This window comes from Cervus elaphus, chromosome 28, assembly GCF_910594005.1.
Source record: "Cervus elaphus chromosome 28, mCerEla1.1, whole genome shotgun sequence".
Classification (NCBI taxonomy): Eukaryota; Metazoa; Chordata; class Mammalia; order Artiodactyla; family Cervidae; genus Cervus; species Cervus elaphus.
Genome location: NC_057842.1, coordinates 57,583,355 through 57,604,510, shown reverse-complemented (window position 1 = coordinate 57,604,510; position 21,156 = coordinate 57,583,355). Strand labels below are relative to the sequence as shown.

Sequence of the window (21,156 nt, the reverse complement as noted above, 5' to 3'; positions counted from 1 at the left end):
CCAGGAGAGGGGTCATAGAATCACATGTGTTCAGTCATAATGAGGGGTAGATTTAAGTTCAGTGAGGCTTAAACCTTCTACAATTTGGGATATTCTCTTTAAGAAAAAAGATTCTACACATAACTTGTTAGGACTCTTCCAGGGCCTTGAAAGGAGTCTGCAAAAGTGAGGGGCCCTGAAACTTAATCATCATGATAAAGCCCCCTCTGGTCATAACTTTTACTATAATTGTTAGAGTCCTAACACCCTCCCTGCCTTCAGCGGTTTGAATTCTACAGTTTCATCATTGATTTGAATATGTATTATGTAAAGACACTTCTCTTTTGAAAACTAAAGTCAAGGGAATTATTGGTTCAACAATTAATAACATGCTGAAGAAACTTAGGAATGGTAATAATGGTGTTCACATTGTGTTTTTTCAACCACACACTTTCTTGATTGATGCTACATCTTCCCATGACTTAAGAAGCGGAACGCGACAGTATCTTCTTAGATACTGACACAAGAATTTGATGACTAACATAAAAATAGATGTCATTCTTATGCTATTTATAGGAAATTTATCTACCCATGAGAAATTTTAGTGAAGAGTATGGTTACTAAGAAAAATTATACATAAAATTATTTTCAATGTTTTCAAGGATTAAAAATAGGAATACTGGATTTGGATAAGAGCATCATCCACTGGATTTTACTTTGGCTGTAACAAGTCAGCGTATACTCTCAAAGCTCTCAGGGTTTCACTTGCCATCCATGTGCAACAACAATAAGATTAATGCAGTTGAGCATCTATTTTTTTGGTTCCCTGAGCTATGCTCTGATATAATTTCTAAAATGAACTTTAAGAATCAGGTAGCTCAAATCCACAGGAAAACATCAGAGGACTGAATCCTCTGATATTTTGTGTCTCAAAATATCCACCTGTGATGGCAAGTTTATAGTAGATGGACAGAGAGAGGCTCCTTAGTCTAGTCTTTCATTATAGCATCATTCATTGGGTAGAAAAAAGGGCCTATCCTTCTAACTTGAAATGAATTCCTGAGCTAGAACATGGGCACATGCAACATTTAATGAATCGTTATTAGGATGATATGAAACACTTGGGCAGAGATTGCAAAAGGAATAATTGTGACATAAAAGCTGCTGAACATCATTTCAGTTATATTAAAACTTCTTATGAGAGATTACATTTCTGAATATATTTTTAAAGAATTCACATTATATTTTCATTCTACATATTTGTTCAAGTGCTTTAAAGCAACATTTTGAGCTCATGGTATATTTTCAAGCCTGATGCATCAGGAATTTATTCATGCCAATACTGACAACCAGATTTCTGTATTAACTGGGGTAAATAAATAAAGAAAAGCCAAACACTTACAATGAAAGTAAAGCTCTTCATCCCCTTCTTGGTCAGCTTTGCTATAACCACAGTGCCTGGAAAAAAATAAAATTTTTGATGATCTCAATCAATAATCTAGCTTTGTGTATTTAAAATTCATATGATATATCTTAGTTACTTAAGAACTTGCTAGTTAGAGCTATAAACAAAAAACATAAACTTTCTGTCCATAGTTCTGAACTCAATAAAAATATAGCAATTCACATGATTTGAAAAATGCAAAGAATATAAAGTATGAGACACTGTAGAAGGGACCTATTTCACAGATTTGTATTTACCAATGAGTGAATATTTGCTTATATTTTTCCCTGAAAAACAGCAACAACAGGTTTTAAATGGCTTCCACAAACCATTAACTAAAAGAGTAAATCTTTCCCCAGGTCTCTCCTATATTTATTATAAAAATCGAACTCTGAAAATAACTAATAAAAAGTCACCCAATAGAAATGACACAACTCATTCCTCTTCTGACCTTGGGAGAATGAAAATTTATTGACCTTTAGTGTTTCATATGAGACAAAAGAATAACTGCTTTTACTAGTTAACATTCTAAACTAAACAATAAGTAATAGGCTGACACAATTCTGAAAAATCAATACACTTTATGTTAGAGATTAGAACAAATTTGTGTTCTACCTTCTTCCAATGATGAAGCCAAAGACCATGAACACCAGAATGATAGTCCCGGCCACTGCGACCACGGCAATTATAATCACAGGATTCTGTTCGCTTGAGACGGCCGTAGCTGTAAACAGAAAAAAATAAGGCTCAATAAAATACTCCATACTATTCAAGAACTTGACAGATTAGACAAAATCTTACAAGCAAGATATCTATGCTATTAAATTCACCTTTAACCTAAATAAATGTATTCTACTGTAACAAATTTAAATAAACGTTTATTTTGTTACATTTTAAGTAAGTGGTAAGCACAATACTTTCATCTATTTTATATTCTTCAGCTAGAAAAGATCCCTGCAAAATGCCTTATCGAATGGTGATCCCCTGCTTGGTTGTTGGATACTTAGTTATGATCCAAGAGATAAAGATTTTTCATTTACAATTGCTAGTAAATCCCCATTTTTCCCCTCAGTAAGGTACTTGATCCCTCTGTATCTGCTTTCCTGGTGTGTGAAGGAAAAAAAAAAGAACCCAGATAACATACTCTCACCATTTTCAAAATACCTTAAATGATTTATCTCTCACATCATCAATATAGAATAAAAATCATGATGTAATCATAGCAAATCAATATGAATTTATAAGTCTCCTTAATTCAGGAAAACAAACAGAATTACTTATATTAATTTGACAAATTATGCAATGCACACATTTGAGAGTTTAAGATTACAGAGGAGCTAGGCTGTTTATGGAACAGCCAACTTTCTGCAAGTACTGTAAAAAACATTCTAGCATTATCTAATTGTAGACACTTCCTGTACAATGCTAAGTGATTCTTCTACGCTCATTAAGGCAAGCCCAGCTGAACCTTTCTGAGAGTCTCTCTGGGAGCAGTATATGTTTACATGTCCTTTAAAGCAGCCTCTGATTCTTATTCTTCATCAAGTCACATGGCCTTCTCACTTGTATTTTTCCAAATTAGTGAAGTTTTACTTATCTGGCAATTCACAATTGTCATATTTTCCCCAGAATATTCTATTTTCAATACTAGTATAAACCTAATAAAATAACCAAATGGATGCAGAACAGTGAAAATGTATATTCCAATAGATGATTCAGTTACAGATTAATATCTAATATAATGAAAACTAATACAGTTTGTTTATTTCTGAAACAATCAACATCTGTAAACTTTAAGGTAAGATGGAAAATACTACTCATCCTTAGTGGTGGCAAGGGACTTGCTTGGTCTCTAGAGCAGTAAATTATATGTAGGCAGAATGAGTCTTGCCACAACAGGCAGCATAAAGTTGTTATTGTTTTTTTATTGGTCTTTCTCTCTCTATCTATGTCTCCCTCCTTTTGACAACTTGTCTCTTAATTTTGTATACTTATGCTAACTATAGATAGCTCTTATGTTGAAAAGACAGTAAAAATAGCTCCAGTGTAATAAGTTTCTGAAAAGAGATATCATACACACTCCCTGAGTCCGGACCTGCTGACTTGCTCCCCGAGAGAATGAAACAAGGGAAAAGGAAAAAGAAGAAAAAGAAAACAACTTTCAGCCTTTAATTTCTGAATTACAGCCTATTAGTCAACAGAGAAAAGATGACTTCAAGTAATTGTGTTGGTTTGGTTTGGTTGTTTTTTGTTTTTATCTTTCTTTTAATACATATTTAGAGAGGAAAAAGAATGGAGCAGTTTTCCTCATGAGGAAGGAAAAAATTAAACACGTATGTGTTGAAATCATTTCCATTCAGTTTGTCCCGTGGGTCTAATTCTTTGCTTGTCTTAGACTCCCTTCTGCCCCTAGCTTCAGAAACACAACTCCAGTGAGAAAACTGGTCAGGTGAATGGTGAGTTAGAAGCTGTGAATATTTACTTGTATGTTTCTATAGATATAGTTAGGATCACACTTTAATCTTATGATAGTCACAATTTATGATTCATATTTTCATCTATTACATGGATAATACATTTAAAAATAATTTATATGTCATAATCACTACACCACAGTTTAAAACTTGTAAAATTGGTGGCAGTGGTTCTGTGTAGAAGGGGATTTTAGGATATAGTAAAAGGGAATAATAAGTTTAAATTCCCTTTCCAATCAGCGCTCAAGTAACTTCTTTTGGGTGGCTGCTCTTCCCAGCCCTCCTCACAGCACAAGAGTCACTGTTTCCTGACACTACGGGAGCAGCGGGCCGTGCCCTCCGCCAGTGCCTACCTGTGTGGCCAGAACTCGTGGACAAGTCTCCCTCACTAACTGAGCACATCAAATGTTCTATGTGTTTCTGTGCATCCCTAATCCCTAGCACAGGAACCTGTGTGCTACATCAGTAGTTCTTAAAGCATGTCTGGGAAACCTCAGAAGCTTTCCAAAGAATCTGCAAGGTCAACTCTTTTCACATAATAAAACGTTATTTGCCTCTTCCCCTTACTCTCACATGCTTACAAGTGCACAGTTGAGTTTTCCAGAACTTAGATGACAAGCAATAACGTCATCATTCTGACGGCTAATGACCTGTGTTTTAAAAATGTCTCAGTTTTAATTTCTAAAATGGTGAATATCAATTTATATAACCCAAATAATCAAAATCTATTTGGGGATATTCAGTATTTTTTAATAGCTTGTAAGGCTTCCCAAGACCAAAACACTGGAGAATAGTTGTACTAAAGAATGAAAGCTGACATTCAAAGCTGTCTGTGTGCCAGGCACTGTACTTGGCACTTTGTGTACATCAACTTATTCAGTCTTCACAATCGCTCTGAGAGTTGGCTGTCACTCTCTTAGCAACTTGGGCACAGAGAAATAGCTCATCCAAAGTCCCACAGCCAGACATGGCAGAGCTGAAATGTGAAACCAAGGATATTTCTACTAGCTTCAACTTATACTGGTAATTTGGTTTTTTTGATTAATGTGAAGTATTCATTTCTTGCCTACTTAATGAGTGTGTTCTATGTGTCAAGCACTATATTAGGCACTTGTAAGACTAAAGTAAGAAATGGGAGATATGGATTGCTCTTTCATCAAACTTTACCTTCCAGTGGAGAAAATATTCTGATGATAAAAATCACCAAATCCTTTCTAACACAAAATTCATTTTTAGCATTAGTTTCATGTGCTCATTTGGGTTCTACTACTTCATGTCAATCTCTATGAGTGTTAGTTTCATTTTTAAATAACGAAACAAGATCTATGAATCTCAGTAGGTAATAGGTAATAGTTTGGCCCAATAATCTTAATTTACAAAGTCAGGAAAATACACAAACTCATTTTTTAAAGTTTTTAAACTCAAGCTTTAACTGATACAGAATGTTTGGGTAAGTATAACTGACTGGTGTTTCTTTAAGTTTGAACTAATCATTAGAATATGAAAAAATAATTTAAGTTGTTTAATTATATTAGAAACTACAAAGTCAAATATCAGAAGATCAGTCTAAGTGGAAAACTACTAGAACACATTTAACAGAAGACCACTCAAATGTTTAAATGTTGATAGAGTAAAAGACTAATGTTTTGGAGGCCACTGAACTTAGATATTCTCATTTTTAATCTTACATACTCCATTTTAAAAAGATAATAAAGAATACTGATATTAAGTTTATCACACCAAGTTATATGAAATCTTTTTCAATGGATGACTTTTGTGTTTATAATTCTATATAACTGATTTGCATTTAAAATATGTTTCGACATATGTTTTATTATTTGAGGTTGCCAGAGTTACTGCTCAATTAAAAATATAACAAAATATTTTGAAAAAAGACTACTGTTAGCAAACTTACTAAGCATGAAGTAATGTAAAATAATACCAATTTATTCTAACTTTTAGAATATCTAGAAAAATATTCTCCCCAAATCAAAATAACTCTTTAATCAAAATTCAATTGATTTAATTTACTAAAAAAAGTTCCTATTAAAAATTGAAAAAAGGAAATCATATAATATTTTAAGTTAATTTTTGTGCAGAGTTCCATGAAAAATTAGATTGGCAAGGAGAGAAGGAGGTAACAGCTAGGTGAACCTTGTATGTGAATAACATTGAGAGAAATAAAAAGCTTTCAAAATACAGAAACATACCCTGAGGCTTCAACCTAGCTGAAGAACAACCAGCAGTGGTAGCCAAGCTGTTCTAAGCTTGTCCTCTGACAGCAAACTGGAACGTGCAGCCTAAGATACATCTGTTTATTTGTGATACACTCTAGTTACGTGTATTTTTTGTTATGATCCTATGTTGCATTATAAAACACCAAATGGTAAAGGGGACTTGAGATTTTGGTGAGGTACTCTTTTTAAGCTTGAGTGGCATATACAGAGATATTTAATTATTCTTCTTAATATTTCATATATTCTTTAAATACATTATTTACTATGCTTGAAATATTTCATAAAACTGAAAAAAGAGATGACGAAAGTAAAAATAAATACAAAGTCTTCCTCCTGAATGGCAAGTTTTGAAATCATTGCTAAAATTCAAGTAGCTTCAATTAACCCTGATTTTTACAAATTATCTTTCTCTGGCCCATCTTGGTATACATTCTGGTTTCATTTAGGGGTATCTATGATGCGGCAGCTTTGACTGAAAACTAGAATAAGATCATTTGAGGGTCTATGAAGACAGCTTGTGTCAGTACACATTTGAGCAAGCCTTGCTTCTGCTTCTGACTTAATCTTTTCAAAATAAACCCAGTACGTATTAAAGAAACTAGATCAAAGTTTATAATGTCACTAAATAGCAAGTTTTAAATTATTATTCTGAATAACCTTTACAAAGTACATAGATATATATTTATATGTGTATATACATTCAAGGCCTCCCTGATTAGCTCAGCTGGTAAAGAATCTGCCTGCAATGCCGGAGACCTGGGTTCAATCCCTGCGTTGGGAAGATCCCCTGGAGGAGGGCATGGCAACTCACTCCAGTATTCCTGCCTGGAGAACGCCATGGACAGATGAGCCTGGTGGGCTAAAATCCATGGGGTCGCAAAAAGTCCGACACAACGGACAGACTGAGCCCAGCACAGCACATACATTCACCTTTAAATGTAAAAATCACCTTGAACTAAATCATGACACTCAGTATCACAATAAAAATTACGCCAGCATTATAGACATAAGAATCCAAACCAAAGGTGGTAATTACCTTCAAACATTTTACCTGTAGCTTCCTCTAGTGTAGCAACGTCAAGTCTGGGACTGTAATTTCCATAACCAGCAGCAGTAAAAGCCCGAATCTGGAAAACATACACTGTTCCTGGCTTCAAGTTATTAATGGAGGCTGAAGTGGACTTGGTTTTTAATGTCGAGTAGGTCCGTTCCCTTTGATCCTGGAAACAATATATACAGGGAATATTTAATTATGATTACAACCAGACAATTTGACAGCCAATTCTTGCAATTTATTTCAATTTGCTGCATTGTTTTTATAAAGGCTACATTGTACCCTGTGGAATATTGGAACACTGAGCCGTTTCTCAGATAATATAAAATGTAAACGTGAGCACATGCCTTTGTTCTACAAATTTCAAAGAGAAATAATTTTGTTAAAACACTTATGATGTTTTGAGTCTTTGCTTTGTTGGTAGAGGGCACAGTGGCAAGAACTATTTAGCCATAAATATAATCAAATAGCCTTCTGACCAAAATATAACTCCACTTGTAAAATCTATGGTTCAGTAGAAATCTTCACTTCATAATATAGTTCTCTTAATATCATTCCTGAATGTTATTCAGCAAGCAAAAAGCCATATATTAAAAATTAACAAAGGTATTAACTAAAAAAATTTAGTTAACCACCACCAGCATAGTGACACATCAATTGTTTTCATTAAAACCTACACTTCTCACAGGATAAAACCACTTTTGCAAAATAGCATTTAATGGAATATTTGAAGTTATCAATGTAAGACTTATTGTTTTAAACCTAAAACAAAGTATTAGGTACTTTATGGTTCAGCACTATTTTAAATAGTTTAGTTTCTCCATTTTTCAGATATGAAAACTGAGACTTGCAGACTTTAAAAATATGTTTATCATGTTATATATGAAAAGTTTAAGAATGAAATAATATAAAAATTCAAAGGATATAAAACTCCATAAAACAATATTTAAATGAATAAAAATCTAATACAGTTGATATGATTCTAATGTGCTCTTTATAAAAAAAAGTTATAAAAACTACTCATCAAAATATACGATTCTAGATAGGTTCTTGTTCAATAATAAAATCTGCACTCAACTGTGTCTGGTGATAAAACTATTCAGTGAAATTAAAAAATGTCAAACTGGTTGTTTGAGTTATAATATTTGCAAAACTGTAAATAAATGTATACATAAACTGGATTTAGTAAAGCTGATTTATACTGTCTTCATTATAACCATTTATAAAAAGTTATATATATATAAAAATATATAAAATATGATAAATATATATTTATCTAAAATAAAAGAATGAGGAAAAACTGATATTAGATGACATAGTTATATATACACATATATCTCACAGGCTTACATATATTATAAAGCAATAGTATTACTTGTAATATTATTTTGTAATTTGCAAATTCAGTAAACAGATATTCTGTTTCTGTCCTGCAGAAGAGGTAACTATTTGATCAAATTTATTCCAGATTTGTAAAATATTGTGTTGCACTGTGAGAAACTTTACTCTCACTTACCACCTAACATATTTTTAAAACACATTTCATTGCTTTTGAAATCTGATGAAATTTCAGAAGAAACTGTAACTGTCAGAGCTCACTGGAAAACAGACATAACAAAACCAAAACTTTAAAATCAAGGATCCCCTTAGAAATACATTTGATAGGATAAGAAATGTATCCTCAGGTACAAAAATGAAGTATTTAAAATGCAACTCTGGCCATGGAAGTTATGTATTCATAAGGTAAAAAATATAACAAACTTAAAAACTCTGTTTTTCCATTAAAGTGAAAAAAAAGTATCCATTGCCAAGGGTTAGCACTGTATGCATTTAAATGATTCAATCAAGTCAATTCAGACCTCAAATATTTACAGAACTTTATGTTTCTATTGTGAAATTCTATCTAAATGGTTAAAATGGTTATGTATATTAGAGCACTTTAGCTAATTAAGTCAATAATAATAAAAATGCATTATTACTATCACTACTAGTAAAAAGAACAGTTCCATGTTTCAAACCTTGAATCAGGTTTTCGGTGAGACGGAGCCTAGAATATTTGTGAACAAGGGTGTGTCAGTCTTTCCGTCTTTCTCTAGATGGGTCAGAAGTAAATAAACTCAAACACGGAGTTACATTACTATTTACTAAAATTTAGCCATTACAGGGGATTGAAGGAGCAGCACTTGAGTTTTAGCCACACTACTTTTTCACGGAGAGAGGAGTGTAAAAAAAGGATAGACCCAATTAGCATGATTTGTATAACTTCAGGAGGAATTTAACAGAGTGAAATATAATCACCTGACTACACGTTTATTACAGAAAAGAGTCTTATTTTTTTCAAATTACTAAATTATTTGAGGCCACCATCATTATCAACGAAACGACATACACAAAATGAGTCATGAAGGGCTCAAACAGATAACCTCAAAGAAACATTTTCAAAGACACACTGGGTTCTGAGGTTTCTGTGGTACTAAACATCCTACATCTAATAATCAGGATATCAAAACTTGAATGCCTAAACACACTACTAGTGGAATATTTTCACTGGTGTAACACAAAAACTTAATTCACGGAAACCATCATTATATTAATGAGCCAGAGATTCAGGCAGAGGGTTATTAAGATTGGCTGGCATTAACTATCCGTTTGGAAGTAGCTCCAAACAGTGGGTATCATAATGACCAGCTTTAGCCGACAGCGGAGCAGGGTGACAAGAGACACAGCGCGCATCACGCGTGGTGTACGTTTCGGCAGTTCTCAGCACTTACTTTCTCGTAATACTTGATTTCATACTCGGTGATGACTCCATTGGGATGCTCGGGTTCCTGCCAGGAAAGCTCCACACTCCGCTGCAGCACTCTCTCCTTCATTACCCCGCTCACTTGCGAGGGAGCTGTTTGGACAAGATGTGTCAATAAACAATGAGAAAATTCACTGGATGCCTCAAATCAAATGTCACAACTGATCAGTCCCATGCTGTGCCAGTTTCATTAAGGTAAAAGAAAGCACCTTTTCAGAGCTCACAATTCAAAAGCTAATGAATATTCAAACAGGACCTTATTACTGTTCATAAACCTTAATAGAAATTTAAATTAAAGTGCAAACAGCAGAAGATAGCATTGTTCAAGTTAGTGAAAAATGGAAACGATGGGGTTGAGAACGACAATTAAGCAAATAAATGCTAATTAAGGCTACAAAATATGATTTCAGATTAATCTCCAGTGATAAACTAAGTCCAAATATTTATTTCATATACAATGCCAATACACTTTTTAAAAGAAAAAATAATTTAACACTGTGCCAGGTAAAGTATACGGAATGGCTACTTTCATCTTTAATGAAAGGAATCACACTTTAAAAGAAATGGTTTTATGTTTGACATGTGTGTGTGAGTGTGTTCCCAAAGAATTCTAATTAACCTTGAAAAAAATTTTATACTTCATTAGGTCAAGATGCAAGAAAATGCTAAGGCTTCTGTTTCTTAAATATCAATATGTAAGTGTGAACACATATACACACACACAAATGCTTGCACACGTAATTTATACCTACGTAACCTAGGCTTCGAGCTTTAATAGAAGTAATTCAAGCTACAATTTTGCTTTCTCTTTCTATACAGATAATAATACGCTTAGAATTCTTTCATCCTAATTAGTGGCATACACTCTTTGGTAGCTAAGACTGTGGAGTGTAGGAAGCTAATTTGCTCTGTCTAATTTGCTCAGTGATGATTAACTAGTTCTCTTCTCTGTCTAAGTGAGTAGTCACACTGGCTTGGCTGAATTTCAGTGGGGTCATTATGTTTCATGTATCATGCTCTATCTCATTCTGTAAAATATTTTCAGGCTGTTAATTCGATTTTCAGATGTCCAAAATTGTTAATAATCCTGCTGACAGAAAAGCAATTAAATGGGGCTAAAGCTGTTTAAGCAAGCTTCTGATGTTTATCCCTTTGGCTTTATTTTGTTTCTGCTACTTCTTAATATTTTCTTATATCAGTGTCGAGAAAAAAACATTTGTCATTGCTTTCTGGCTTGGCGATTTTGAGGGAAGGACCCGGAAGATGCATGACTCCCATTTCCTCTCAGATTACTAACAGAAGCATAACTAGGGCAGATTAAGTGGAACAACTTTCCCTTTAGGGGCATGCAGCTGAAGTACTCAACGGACTGTGTTTACAGACTAACTGTGTTTCTGATATGTTTCCAATAAAGCCAATTTCTAATAAGAAATCTTATTTTTTTTCCCATGACTTTTAAAACTTTAATATATGCAATGAAGAAATATTTGTTTCTAAAGTGATTTATCTCTCCACCCAAAACATTTTTAGCATCTCAGCAACTGTGTGGTTCAAAAAGTTGCATCCCCAAACCACAGCCTTGGGAAACACAAACCCCAACTAGTGGTGAGACAAGATCTTATTGATACGTAGCCAGTAATCTCTGATAGCCTAATTTACTTAAAATCACTCATAAAATCTGTGCGTGCTGCATGCTAAATTGCTTCAGTCATTTCCGACTCTGCGACCCTGTGGACTGTGGCCAGCAGGCTCCTCTGTCCATGGGATGGTCCAGGCAAGAATACTGGAGTGGGTCGCCATGCCCTCCTCTAGGGGATCTTCTCGACCCAGGAGTCCCACCACTATCTCTTGGTTCTTTTCACCTGGGAAGCCCCATAAAACCTCTGTTTTACTTTCTATCAGTTAAAAAACAGAAAGCGGCACAGCTGAGAACACTGGAACAGTCAAAACATAAACCACTCAAGGCTGCCGGGCCTCCCACCAGGGTGCATGGCGTGGTGTGTGCCATTTGGAAGTAGGTTAGATGGAGATTGGTTACGGCTAATTTCTAGGTCTCTTTTAGGAACACACGCAGCTTCATGTGATTTGGAAGTGTCAGTCAAGCTAAAACATTTTGCTTCGTTTCTATTCCTAAACAGTAAGATGAGGGAGACTAGACACTGAATTCTGCAAGCTACCGTGGAGACTTCAGATATGAATGCACCTGACTTAGTTTCTGACATGTTGTAGCAAGATATAAGCACAGAATGAGGCTTGATTTCTGCAAGTTATACATTAACATTATGCTCATTATTTCACCCTGAAAAAGAATTTACCAATAAAATGATGATAATTGAGGATTGAGGGGGAAAGACGCCAAAAAATGCACTTGAAATACATAGTATTTTGAAGCTTATGTCACTTCTGTATGAGGAGCCATATCTGTCAGTGACTGTACTCCTGATTTCCTGTGTATTTCTTATTTTAAATAATTTATCCCTTGCTGATACTATATCAAGTCACACATTTAAGAGTCAGAGACAGAAGTACTAGCACATAGCCCTTGAGAATAGATAAACTGCATGATAGGAAAAATCTTTCCCTATCTTATGTCCTTCAAATACAACACTTTGGTACATAAAAATTGATAATATTTTCCCTTGTGTTTCAAAATCTCAGGCATAGAGAATATACAACTCACAAGATGTACAGTTTATAAACAAAATTATCTCTAAGCTAATCAGATTCTAACAGTCATTCTTTTCAGATAAAGTTATACATAGAAGCAAAATTTAAGAAAGAAATCTTAAAACACATTCACTTCTATGGTTAATATATTTTATCTAATAAATTAATCACACTGTGACAGTTTCACTAAGAATATGCTCTTACACCAAAATAGTCAATTAACTACAATCTGAAGTTCATTTTGAAAAGAATATGCATACAACTAACCAAATTATATCCATACTTAAGAACCAAAATGGCATTATGACATTTACATTATAATTTTCAAAATAAAGTGAAATCAAATCATTCATAATTGGAATTAATATGAAGCTAATAAATATTAAATAGCAATAATAAATTTCCTTCATTGGAAAATGTAGGAAAACAGGCGAGATTTTAAACATGAGTTTGAGTAGGATTTCCAAAAAATGATTAACAGATTAATTTCTCACCTAAGTTTCTAGAAGTATTCAAATATAAAAATTCATTTCAACTGAAGGAACAGATGGAACATTTTGCCCTTAATTATTTTCAAGACTTATTGGGGACATATTTGGAGTCCATAAAATGACAGTGAATGATGATCTTGGAAAATACAGAAATGGTTTCTGTGTTTTAAAGTGGCAAATCTCAACAGCATAAAAACAAAGTTGATAAAGTTGATGCCACAGAAAAGCACAAGCTGAATAACATGCCAAAAGGTAAATTTGTGGGCAATGGGATCATTAGTATGAGTCTTTGAATTGAAAATAATCATTAAGAATGGTGGGTTTATTTATGTACAGACCTGAACCAATCAATATTTTAGAGATTTTAGATGCAAGCACTTATGCATGATCTTTGATCTCAATTTTCAATTAAAATCCAAGTACTAAAAAATGTTTAAATTACAAGATGGAATGTACACATAGGGTTTTCTAGATGGCCCAGTGGTAAAGAATCTGCCTGACAAGCAGGAGACGGGTTCAATCCCTGGGTTGGGAAGATCCCCTGGAGAAGGAAATGGAAACCCGCTGCAGTATGCTTGCCTGGAAAACCCCGTGGACAGGGGAGCCTGGAGGGTAACAGTCCGTGGATTTGAAGAGAGTCAGACCCAACTTAGCGACTAAATCATCACCATCTGTGGACTTATAAGCGCTCCATTTCCCCCCAACCCCCACCGAAATATTAAGCTTACCTATACTTACGGAAACATTTCCTAGCACAAAGTGAGGAGAAAGACAATTTTAAAACATAATGTAGTCAGCCAATGGCACTCCAAAGTCCATACTCTATAATCTCTGGACTGTGTAAATTTGCAACATTCTGGGCAAAAGGGACACTCCAGATATAATTATAGGCCACACAATAAATATATTTTCTTGGACTTTTTCCAGTGGGCCCAATCTAATCACACCAGCCCTTATGAACAGAGAGATTTTTCCACCCAGGGTTAGATAAATGTTGCAAAAGATGACGCCAAAGAGACGTGAAGAATGAGAAGGACTCAGCCTGCCATCGCTGGAGGGGATGCATGGGAAACCCAAGATATGAGGGCAATCTTTGAGGATCAAAGTCATGCCACAGGTGTCAGAGGCAGAGAAATAGAAACCATGATAGAGGCACACAGACTTGGAATTCTGACATCATCAATGAGAAGATCTGGTGGATCTTCACCAGTGTCTTCAGGTAAGCCCTCAACCCATCTGATAACTTGATTTCCACCCATTAGGCTGGCAGTTGAGGCTTCAGCGGAGCCCCACAGTCCCACTGGGCACAGACTTCTGACCCACAGAACTTGGAGATAAGAAATGTGTCTTGTTAAGTTTCTGTGGTAACTATGTATGGTAACAGCAGAAAATTAATATACACAGTAAAGGAAAAATAGACTTAGCTGGATTTTAACAAAACTGATGAAAAAAGTTTAGTGATAGGGTAGTTTACTACTGTGATGTACCAAAATTTACACTGAAATAACATGGAGTCAGGGAATGTTGATCTTGATTAGGACTCAAAACATATCTTATAGAAAAGAAATCTCCATCATACACTTGGAAGAAACTTTCTTTTTGTGATTAGAACTTCAATGAAGCTCATAAATTTGATTTTGGACTTAAGTAATTTGTGGATACTTGTTATTTTCACTACATTTAAATGCTCTCAATGAATTTCAGCAAAGAATGGTGAGTGGAAAATAATATTTGTATTTCTAAACAATACAACCAGGTAAGATGGGTCAACAAGTACTTCAACAGGTATGACGTTGTGTAGAAATCTTTTGCTACACAACTTAAGTTGTTGCATCTATTGACATTTCTTAGATTCCCATTGCGAGCAGGCATGCTGTCTTTTTAGTCTTGTCTGACTCTTTGTGTCCCTGTGAACCATAGCCTGCAGGCTCCTCTGACCGTGGGGATTCTCCAGGCACCAGCACTGGAGTGGGTTACCATGCCCTCCTCCAGAGGATATGCCTGACCCAGGGAAAGCCTCTCTTACGTCTCCTGCATTGGCAGCCAGGTTCTTTACCATGAGCTCCACTTGGGAAGCCCATCAGCCAAGTGAATAAAGTTAATATCATTCCAGTCGGGTAATAAAACACTTCACAGGAACAACAAAAGTCACTCCTCAGCTATTGGATCAACTAAAAAGAGCCTTGTTCTTTAAGTAACAGTCAATATCTTCGCAAAAATGATCTACTAATACATCTTTCTGAAATCTTTTTCTGTCATCAGCTGACTAGTAACCAATTATTTGGATGTATAATTAACTACTGTAGGAATCAGTAAGCCTAATTACTAATTAGAATAGCAATTCTCTATTAAAATGCTTTAAAGGGCAAGGACCTGAGGGTTATCATGAAAGCTACTGTGGCCATTAGTCCGAAACATGAATCTGGACTCCTGTTCATCTGTGGTTAAGTGCTGACTAAAATATTAATTGCTGAGGGAGTTAATTTGTAACTCTAGGTGCATTTGTATTTTCATAGAATTACAATGTAATTGTAACTATTAACAAAAATAAAATAAACTACTGTAAAAATAGGTAGGTACAAATTAGGCAGGTGTCCAGAACTAAGTGTACTATTCACACCAGTCCTACCCAGAAAAGAATAACTAAATTATAACCTAATATGGCTCAGCTGGTAAAGAATCTGCCTGCAATGCCGGAGACCTGGGTTCGATCCCTGGGTTGGGAAGATCCCCTGGAGAAGGAAAAGGCTACCCACTCAAGTATTCTGGCCTGGAGAATTCCATAGACTGTATAGTCCCTGGGGTCGCAAACAGCTGGACACAACTGAGCGACTTTCACTTTCAATCTGACAATTCAGCAAGGTTCAGGAGGTCTTGATATTGAGTCATACATGTCACCTACCTTTTCAATCAACAATTAATATTTTTTGCTAGTTCATTTCTAGTCAATAAATATTTGGCATTTAGTCTGTGCAGGGCATGGTGGCGTTTCTACATACATTTACAGTTTGCTGTGCTATACTCTGCTATACTTGGCGGTTCAGTCATGTCCGACTCTTTGCAACCCTATGGACTGTAGCCTGCCAGGCTCCTCTGTCCATGGGATTCTCCAGGCAAGAATACTGGAGTGGGTTGCCATGCCCTCCTCCAGGGGAATCTTCCCAACCCTGGGTATGAACCCACATGGCAGCTGGATTCTTTTCTATCTGAGCCATGATATATCACCTCCTTTCTTCCTTACTATAACTGTGAGGGTAGGTACCATTGTTCTATTTTATTGATGGAAAAGCTGAGGGTTATGGAAATTACATAGCATCCACTCAGAAAGGGGAAGATTTTGGAATCAATCACATTTTAAAATTCTAGTCCCATATCTTTTTTCAACTATACTGCAATAATTCTAGGTGCTGGCACTTCTTGAGAGCAGGTACTAGAAGCAGAAAAGCTGTTACGCCTCACACTTAACGCTGGTTGAGAATCCAGGAGGGGCCATAATGATGAAAAGACGCTTAGGGGATGCATTTTAGAAGACAGGGATGATATCATTCTAATAGTTCAAAACCTTGATAGTTTTCATTTGTGCTATATTTTATAACTTGTATCATTTAACACATACAGATATGCACTGCTCTTTACCAGCTGTGTTATATTCCAGTCTGTGGATGTAATATTGATATATTTGACCAGACACTTATAAGCATGTTCCCCTCCCATCTCTTTCTCTTATAAATTATGCTTCAATAAAACTGCTGGCAAATTGGTATTTAATATGAATCATAAGGAGGATAAAACATTTCAGAGTGGTTTAGTGCCTGCAGGTGAAAAGAGGTAGGTGAGGTTATACGGATTGAACAGGTAAAACATGCCATTATTAAAACTCACTTAGAATCATTGCTTTATCAAAGAAAATTGGGGCTAAATAAAGTTACTATTACGTAAAATGTTTTAGACAGTGCCACTCAAAGTGCAGACTGGCTACTCCAATTGCAGAAGCAAATCTTTGGCCTATGAGGAGATGATGAAGTTATGTGAGAGGTACACCTAAGTCAGCAAGCAATTTTTTGTTCTTGCTCAGATGACATTCTTTTCTTAGCAGAACTTTCTTAAAGAAGAAGCATTTAAAAAAAAAAAAAGAAGCATTTATTTTTCTTTACAGGCTCTTTGATCATGTTTTTTCTGGTGTAAGCTACTTGTCACATACAAGCATTTTTAGTAGCAATGACTTTTAAAAGTATTTTAGCATTAGTCTGAAGTACACTTCACTGTTACACTAAAATGCCAAGAAGGTAAGATCACTATAACAATATTTTTATTGATTTCTGATGTTTCATTAATTTTAAAATTTAACATATAATTTTTTCACTACTGATAATAGTATAACTAAAGTATTGTATGGGCTCTACCACCCTGGCGGCTTAGACGGTAAAGAATCCACTTGAGACAGAAGATATAGGTTCTATCCCTGGGTTGGGAAGATCCCCTGGAAGAGGGCATGGCAATCCATTCCAGTGCTCTTGCCTGGAGAATCCCCATGGACAGAGGAGCCTGGTGGGCTACAGTCCATGGGGTCACAAAGAGAGGGACATGACTGAGCGTCTACGCCTGGCACAAACTACTGTACAGATTACAAGGATGACGAGACCCATCTTCAAGGAGATTTTAGTGTAAGAAGCAATTTAGAACATGAATATGCAAAATTTGAATTCATAATTTAATACCAGAGCATAGATGAAATATGTACCAAGTGCTAGCAAATTACTGGGAGGCAGTAAAGAGTAAAACACATAAAACTTTCATTATTTCCAAAAAACATCTGTAATTCAGTGTTTGATTGGTATAAGTCTGTGTATTCAGTTGCATCTGACTCTTTGCAGCCCCATGGACTGTAGCCCACCAGGTTCCTCTGTCCAGGGAATTTTCCAGGCAAGAATACTGGAGCTATTTGCATTTCCTACTTCAAGGAATCTTCCTGACAAGGAATTGAACATGGGTTTCGCGTCTCCTGCGTTGGCAGGTGGATTCTTTACCACTAGTGCCACCTGGAAAGCCCATCTGACTGGTATAACTACATAAGTTAATTATCAAGAATGCTTATATTGTGTCTATAACCTGCATGAGACAACTTTCTATCACAAATAGTAACAGAGACAGGTTCAAGACTGGACCCATGATTTTTTTTTCTCTGGTGGCCTCCACAGATAAGTTACAATTCATTATATCATTCTTCATCTGCTTCAGCTAATAGAGATCTTTTTTTCTAAAACCTTATTTCCCTCGTGGATAGTACTACACAATGTAACAATTAATTTATAGCTATTTATCTCCTCAGTTATTCTGATGCTCCTTGAAGTCAGGAAATGTGGCGAAGCAGTAGAGGGAAGGAATGAAGAGTGCGGGATAGTGAGTTAGTCTATTGTGTGTGCCCCTGTTTTCTAGCACCTATTTGCAAATTATGCAATCGTGAACAATGAACCAAACTTCTTGAGCATCGGTTTTCTCAGCTTTAAAACAACTATAATCAGAGTACATACTTTATAAATAGAGCTGTCCTGGAAAATCAGTACCTGACTACATGTTAAATATTTCAAACCATTCCTGTGACACGGTAATAAATATATACATATATGTATATTTATTATTATTCTACATTTATTTTGTTTATGTTAGACTTACTGATGCCTGGGACCCATTCCAGAATACACTGATCTTGGGGTCAGATTCAGGCATAATTATTTCAAATGGTCCTCAGATGAAGCTGATGAACAGCTAAGTTTGAGAACAATTGCTCTGAAGCTTTGGCAGGAAAATAAACTGTCAATTCAATGTAGAATTTCAGGGTTGTCTATAATAAATGCTGGCAAATGTGAGGTTTTTCAATATTGACAGGTTTTATTCAATTTCAGTAATTTAGAAATGACCAATTTCTATAATTTATACTTTCTATTTTATACATGCCAACTAAACAGAAAAACATTGAGGTTAAGTCATTTAGAAGGAACTTATCACTGTAAAAAAATCAAACGACTGCCAAAATGAAAAGAGGACAAACACATGTTCTTTTCAAAATATTATATATTAAGTTGATAGAAAAATACAAATGAAGCAATCTCTTCTATTTTGGGTGGTGGGGAAACTATTAATTTGATCACTTAAAAAAAAATCCATATACTTTTGCTTGTGGTCCATCAAGTAATATGACTCCATCTAATTTTCCATGAATCCAGAGTTAAAAGCTACCTTATTTATAAGGTCAACTATGTGACTACTCTTACTTTAATGATGAACTAGTTATAAAAATGACTTATAAGGAAGTATGGGATAGCTATAGCCTACAAGAGGCCTTTTCAATAATGAAAATAAATGCTTAAACAGAATAAAATATATGGGCATGTATGTACACACATTTGTTAATGGCCAAAACCTCCTTTACAAGTCGACAGGATAACCTTTTCAGTTGTGTACATTTTCTTTGACCTTGGGATATATTTAATTATAAATAGAGAATAACATTGTATTTTAATGACAGAAATATTGTAATGACAGTCAGCAATTTTTGAAACATTAATATACTACAAATATACTACAAATCTTGTTATGGGTATCTTTAATTATAATTTTCACATCCATCTATTTATACTCTTGATAACATGAATATACTTTCTTTCAGCTTATATTAAAAATAGACTTCTAAATTATTTTTTATTTGATATGCTGTAACTTTATTTCCTTACAATATGACAAAAATTATATATATAATAAAACTATATAAATGATTCTTAAGTTATGTAATAATATATACTAATATTTACATATATAACTGCGGCTAAGTAAGCTCATTTGTTCCTCTTCCTAAATAGGTACATAATATTTAAAATATTGTTCTGTACATTATAACAACATTCTGCAAATCTGAAGATTCAGTTTACTTTTCACAGGCATTATAACATTTATTTAAGTAACATGTAGGTTGTTTAAGAGGAACATTGTCAATAGAAAGAATATTAAATAAAGAGGAGATGTGAGATTTGCCTTAAAGCAGTGCATTAATAATATACATGCAGAATAAATCATATTATTCCATTAGAATAAAACTTACACTACTGAATGCAAGCTGCGTGCTTACAATGTGACCACACTGAATTTTTAATCCCCAAATCCTTTTCCAGTACACCACCATTTCTCATCATCACAAAATGAGTATAATGTATTACAACCAAAATTTCAAAAAATGAAACCATAAAAACCGAGTTCTCTACATATAGTGATACAGTTTCATCAAATGTTTGTTTCACATAGATGAGTGTTTATGTATGAATATTGTTGTTTAGTTGCTAAGTTGTGTCTGACTCTTCTTGCAACACCATGGACTATAGCCTGCCAAGCTCCTCTGTCCATGGGATTCTCCAGGCAAGAATACTGGAGTGGGTTGCCATTTCCTCCTCCAGGGAACTTTCCCAACCTAGGGATCAGAACCATGTCTCTGGGATTAGCAGGCAGACTCTTTACCACTGAGATTCCAGGGAAGCCCATGTATAAATATATCGAAGTATATTTATATAAATATATGTATAAACAATGTGCATCTATGAATTACTTTTAATAAATACATTTAAAACATTTAAAAAATCATTTATACTTGAAATTCATATTTCTAATTGAGGGCAAATCTATTTACAAAGAGGTATGCATGTGTTAAAGTGATATAACACAAAATAGAATACAGCAAAAGTAAGTATGAGAGTTTCCTATTAAACACCATTCTTTTACTCTATCCCAAGTTCTTGATAATAGTTAAAAGAGAACAGCAAATGTCATTAAATTCTGGCTGCCATCAATTTCATACTTTTCCACTATACAGTTTATTTTTTCTGCCTGTGTCTTTCTAGGCCTAAAACTCACATGTATCCAAATCAATATATTTTCTTAAATACTATCTAACAATATTATTTTTGCAGCTATTGTTCCTCATTAGTGGTTTTGTCACTTTTTTAAACATTTTTTTCCAGA

The 21,156-nt window shown here is 34.7% G+C and overlaps 1 protein-coding gene across 5 annotated transcripts in view; it reads right to left on the bottom strand.

Moving 5' to 3' along the window:
• The window catches only part of EPHA7 (EPH receptor A7), a 201,954-nt gene that overhangs the window by 24,729 nt on the left and 156,069 nt on the right, over positions 1-21,156 (bottom strand). For 3 of the 5 annotated variants that reach the window (XM_043890377.1, XM_043890378.1, XM_043890381.1), the window contains exons 6-9: positions 9,960-10,084; positions 7,171-7,354; positions 2,039-2,147; positions 1,382-1,437 (exon numbers count right to left, since the gene is read on the bottom strand). In XM_043890377.1, coding sequence (XP_043746312.1) covers positions 1,382-1,437; positions 2,039-2,147; positions 7,171-7,354; positions 9,960-10,084 — 474 coding nt within the window. The remainder of the gene's footprint in view (positions 1-1,381; positions 1,438-2,038; positions 2,148-7,170; positions 7,355-9,959; positions 10,085-21,156) is intronic. The other 2 variants (XM_043890379.1, XM_043890380.1) reach the window with 1 other exon arrangement.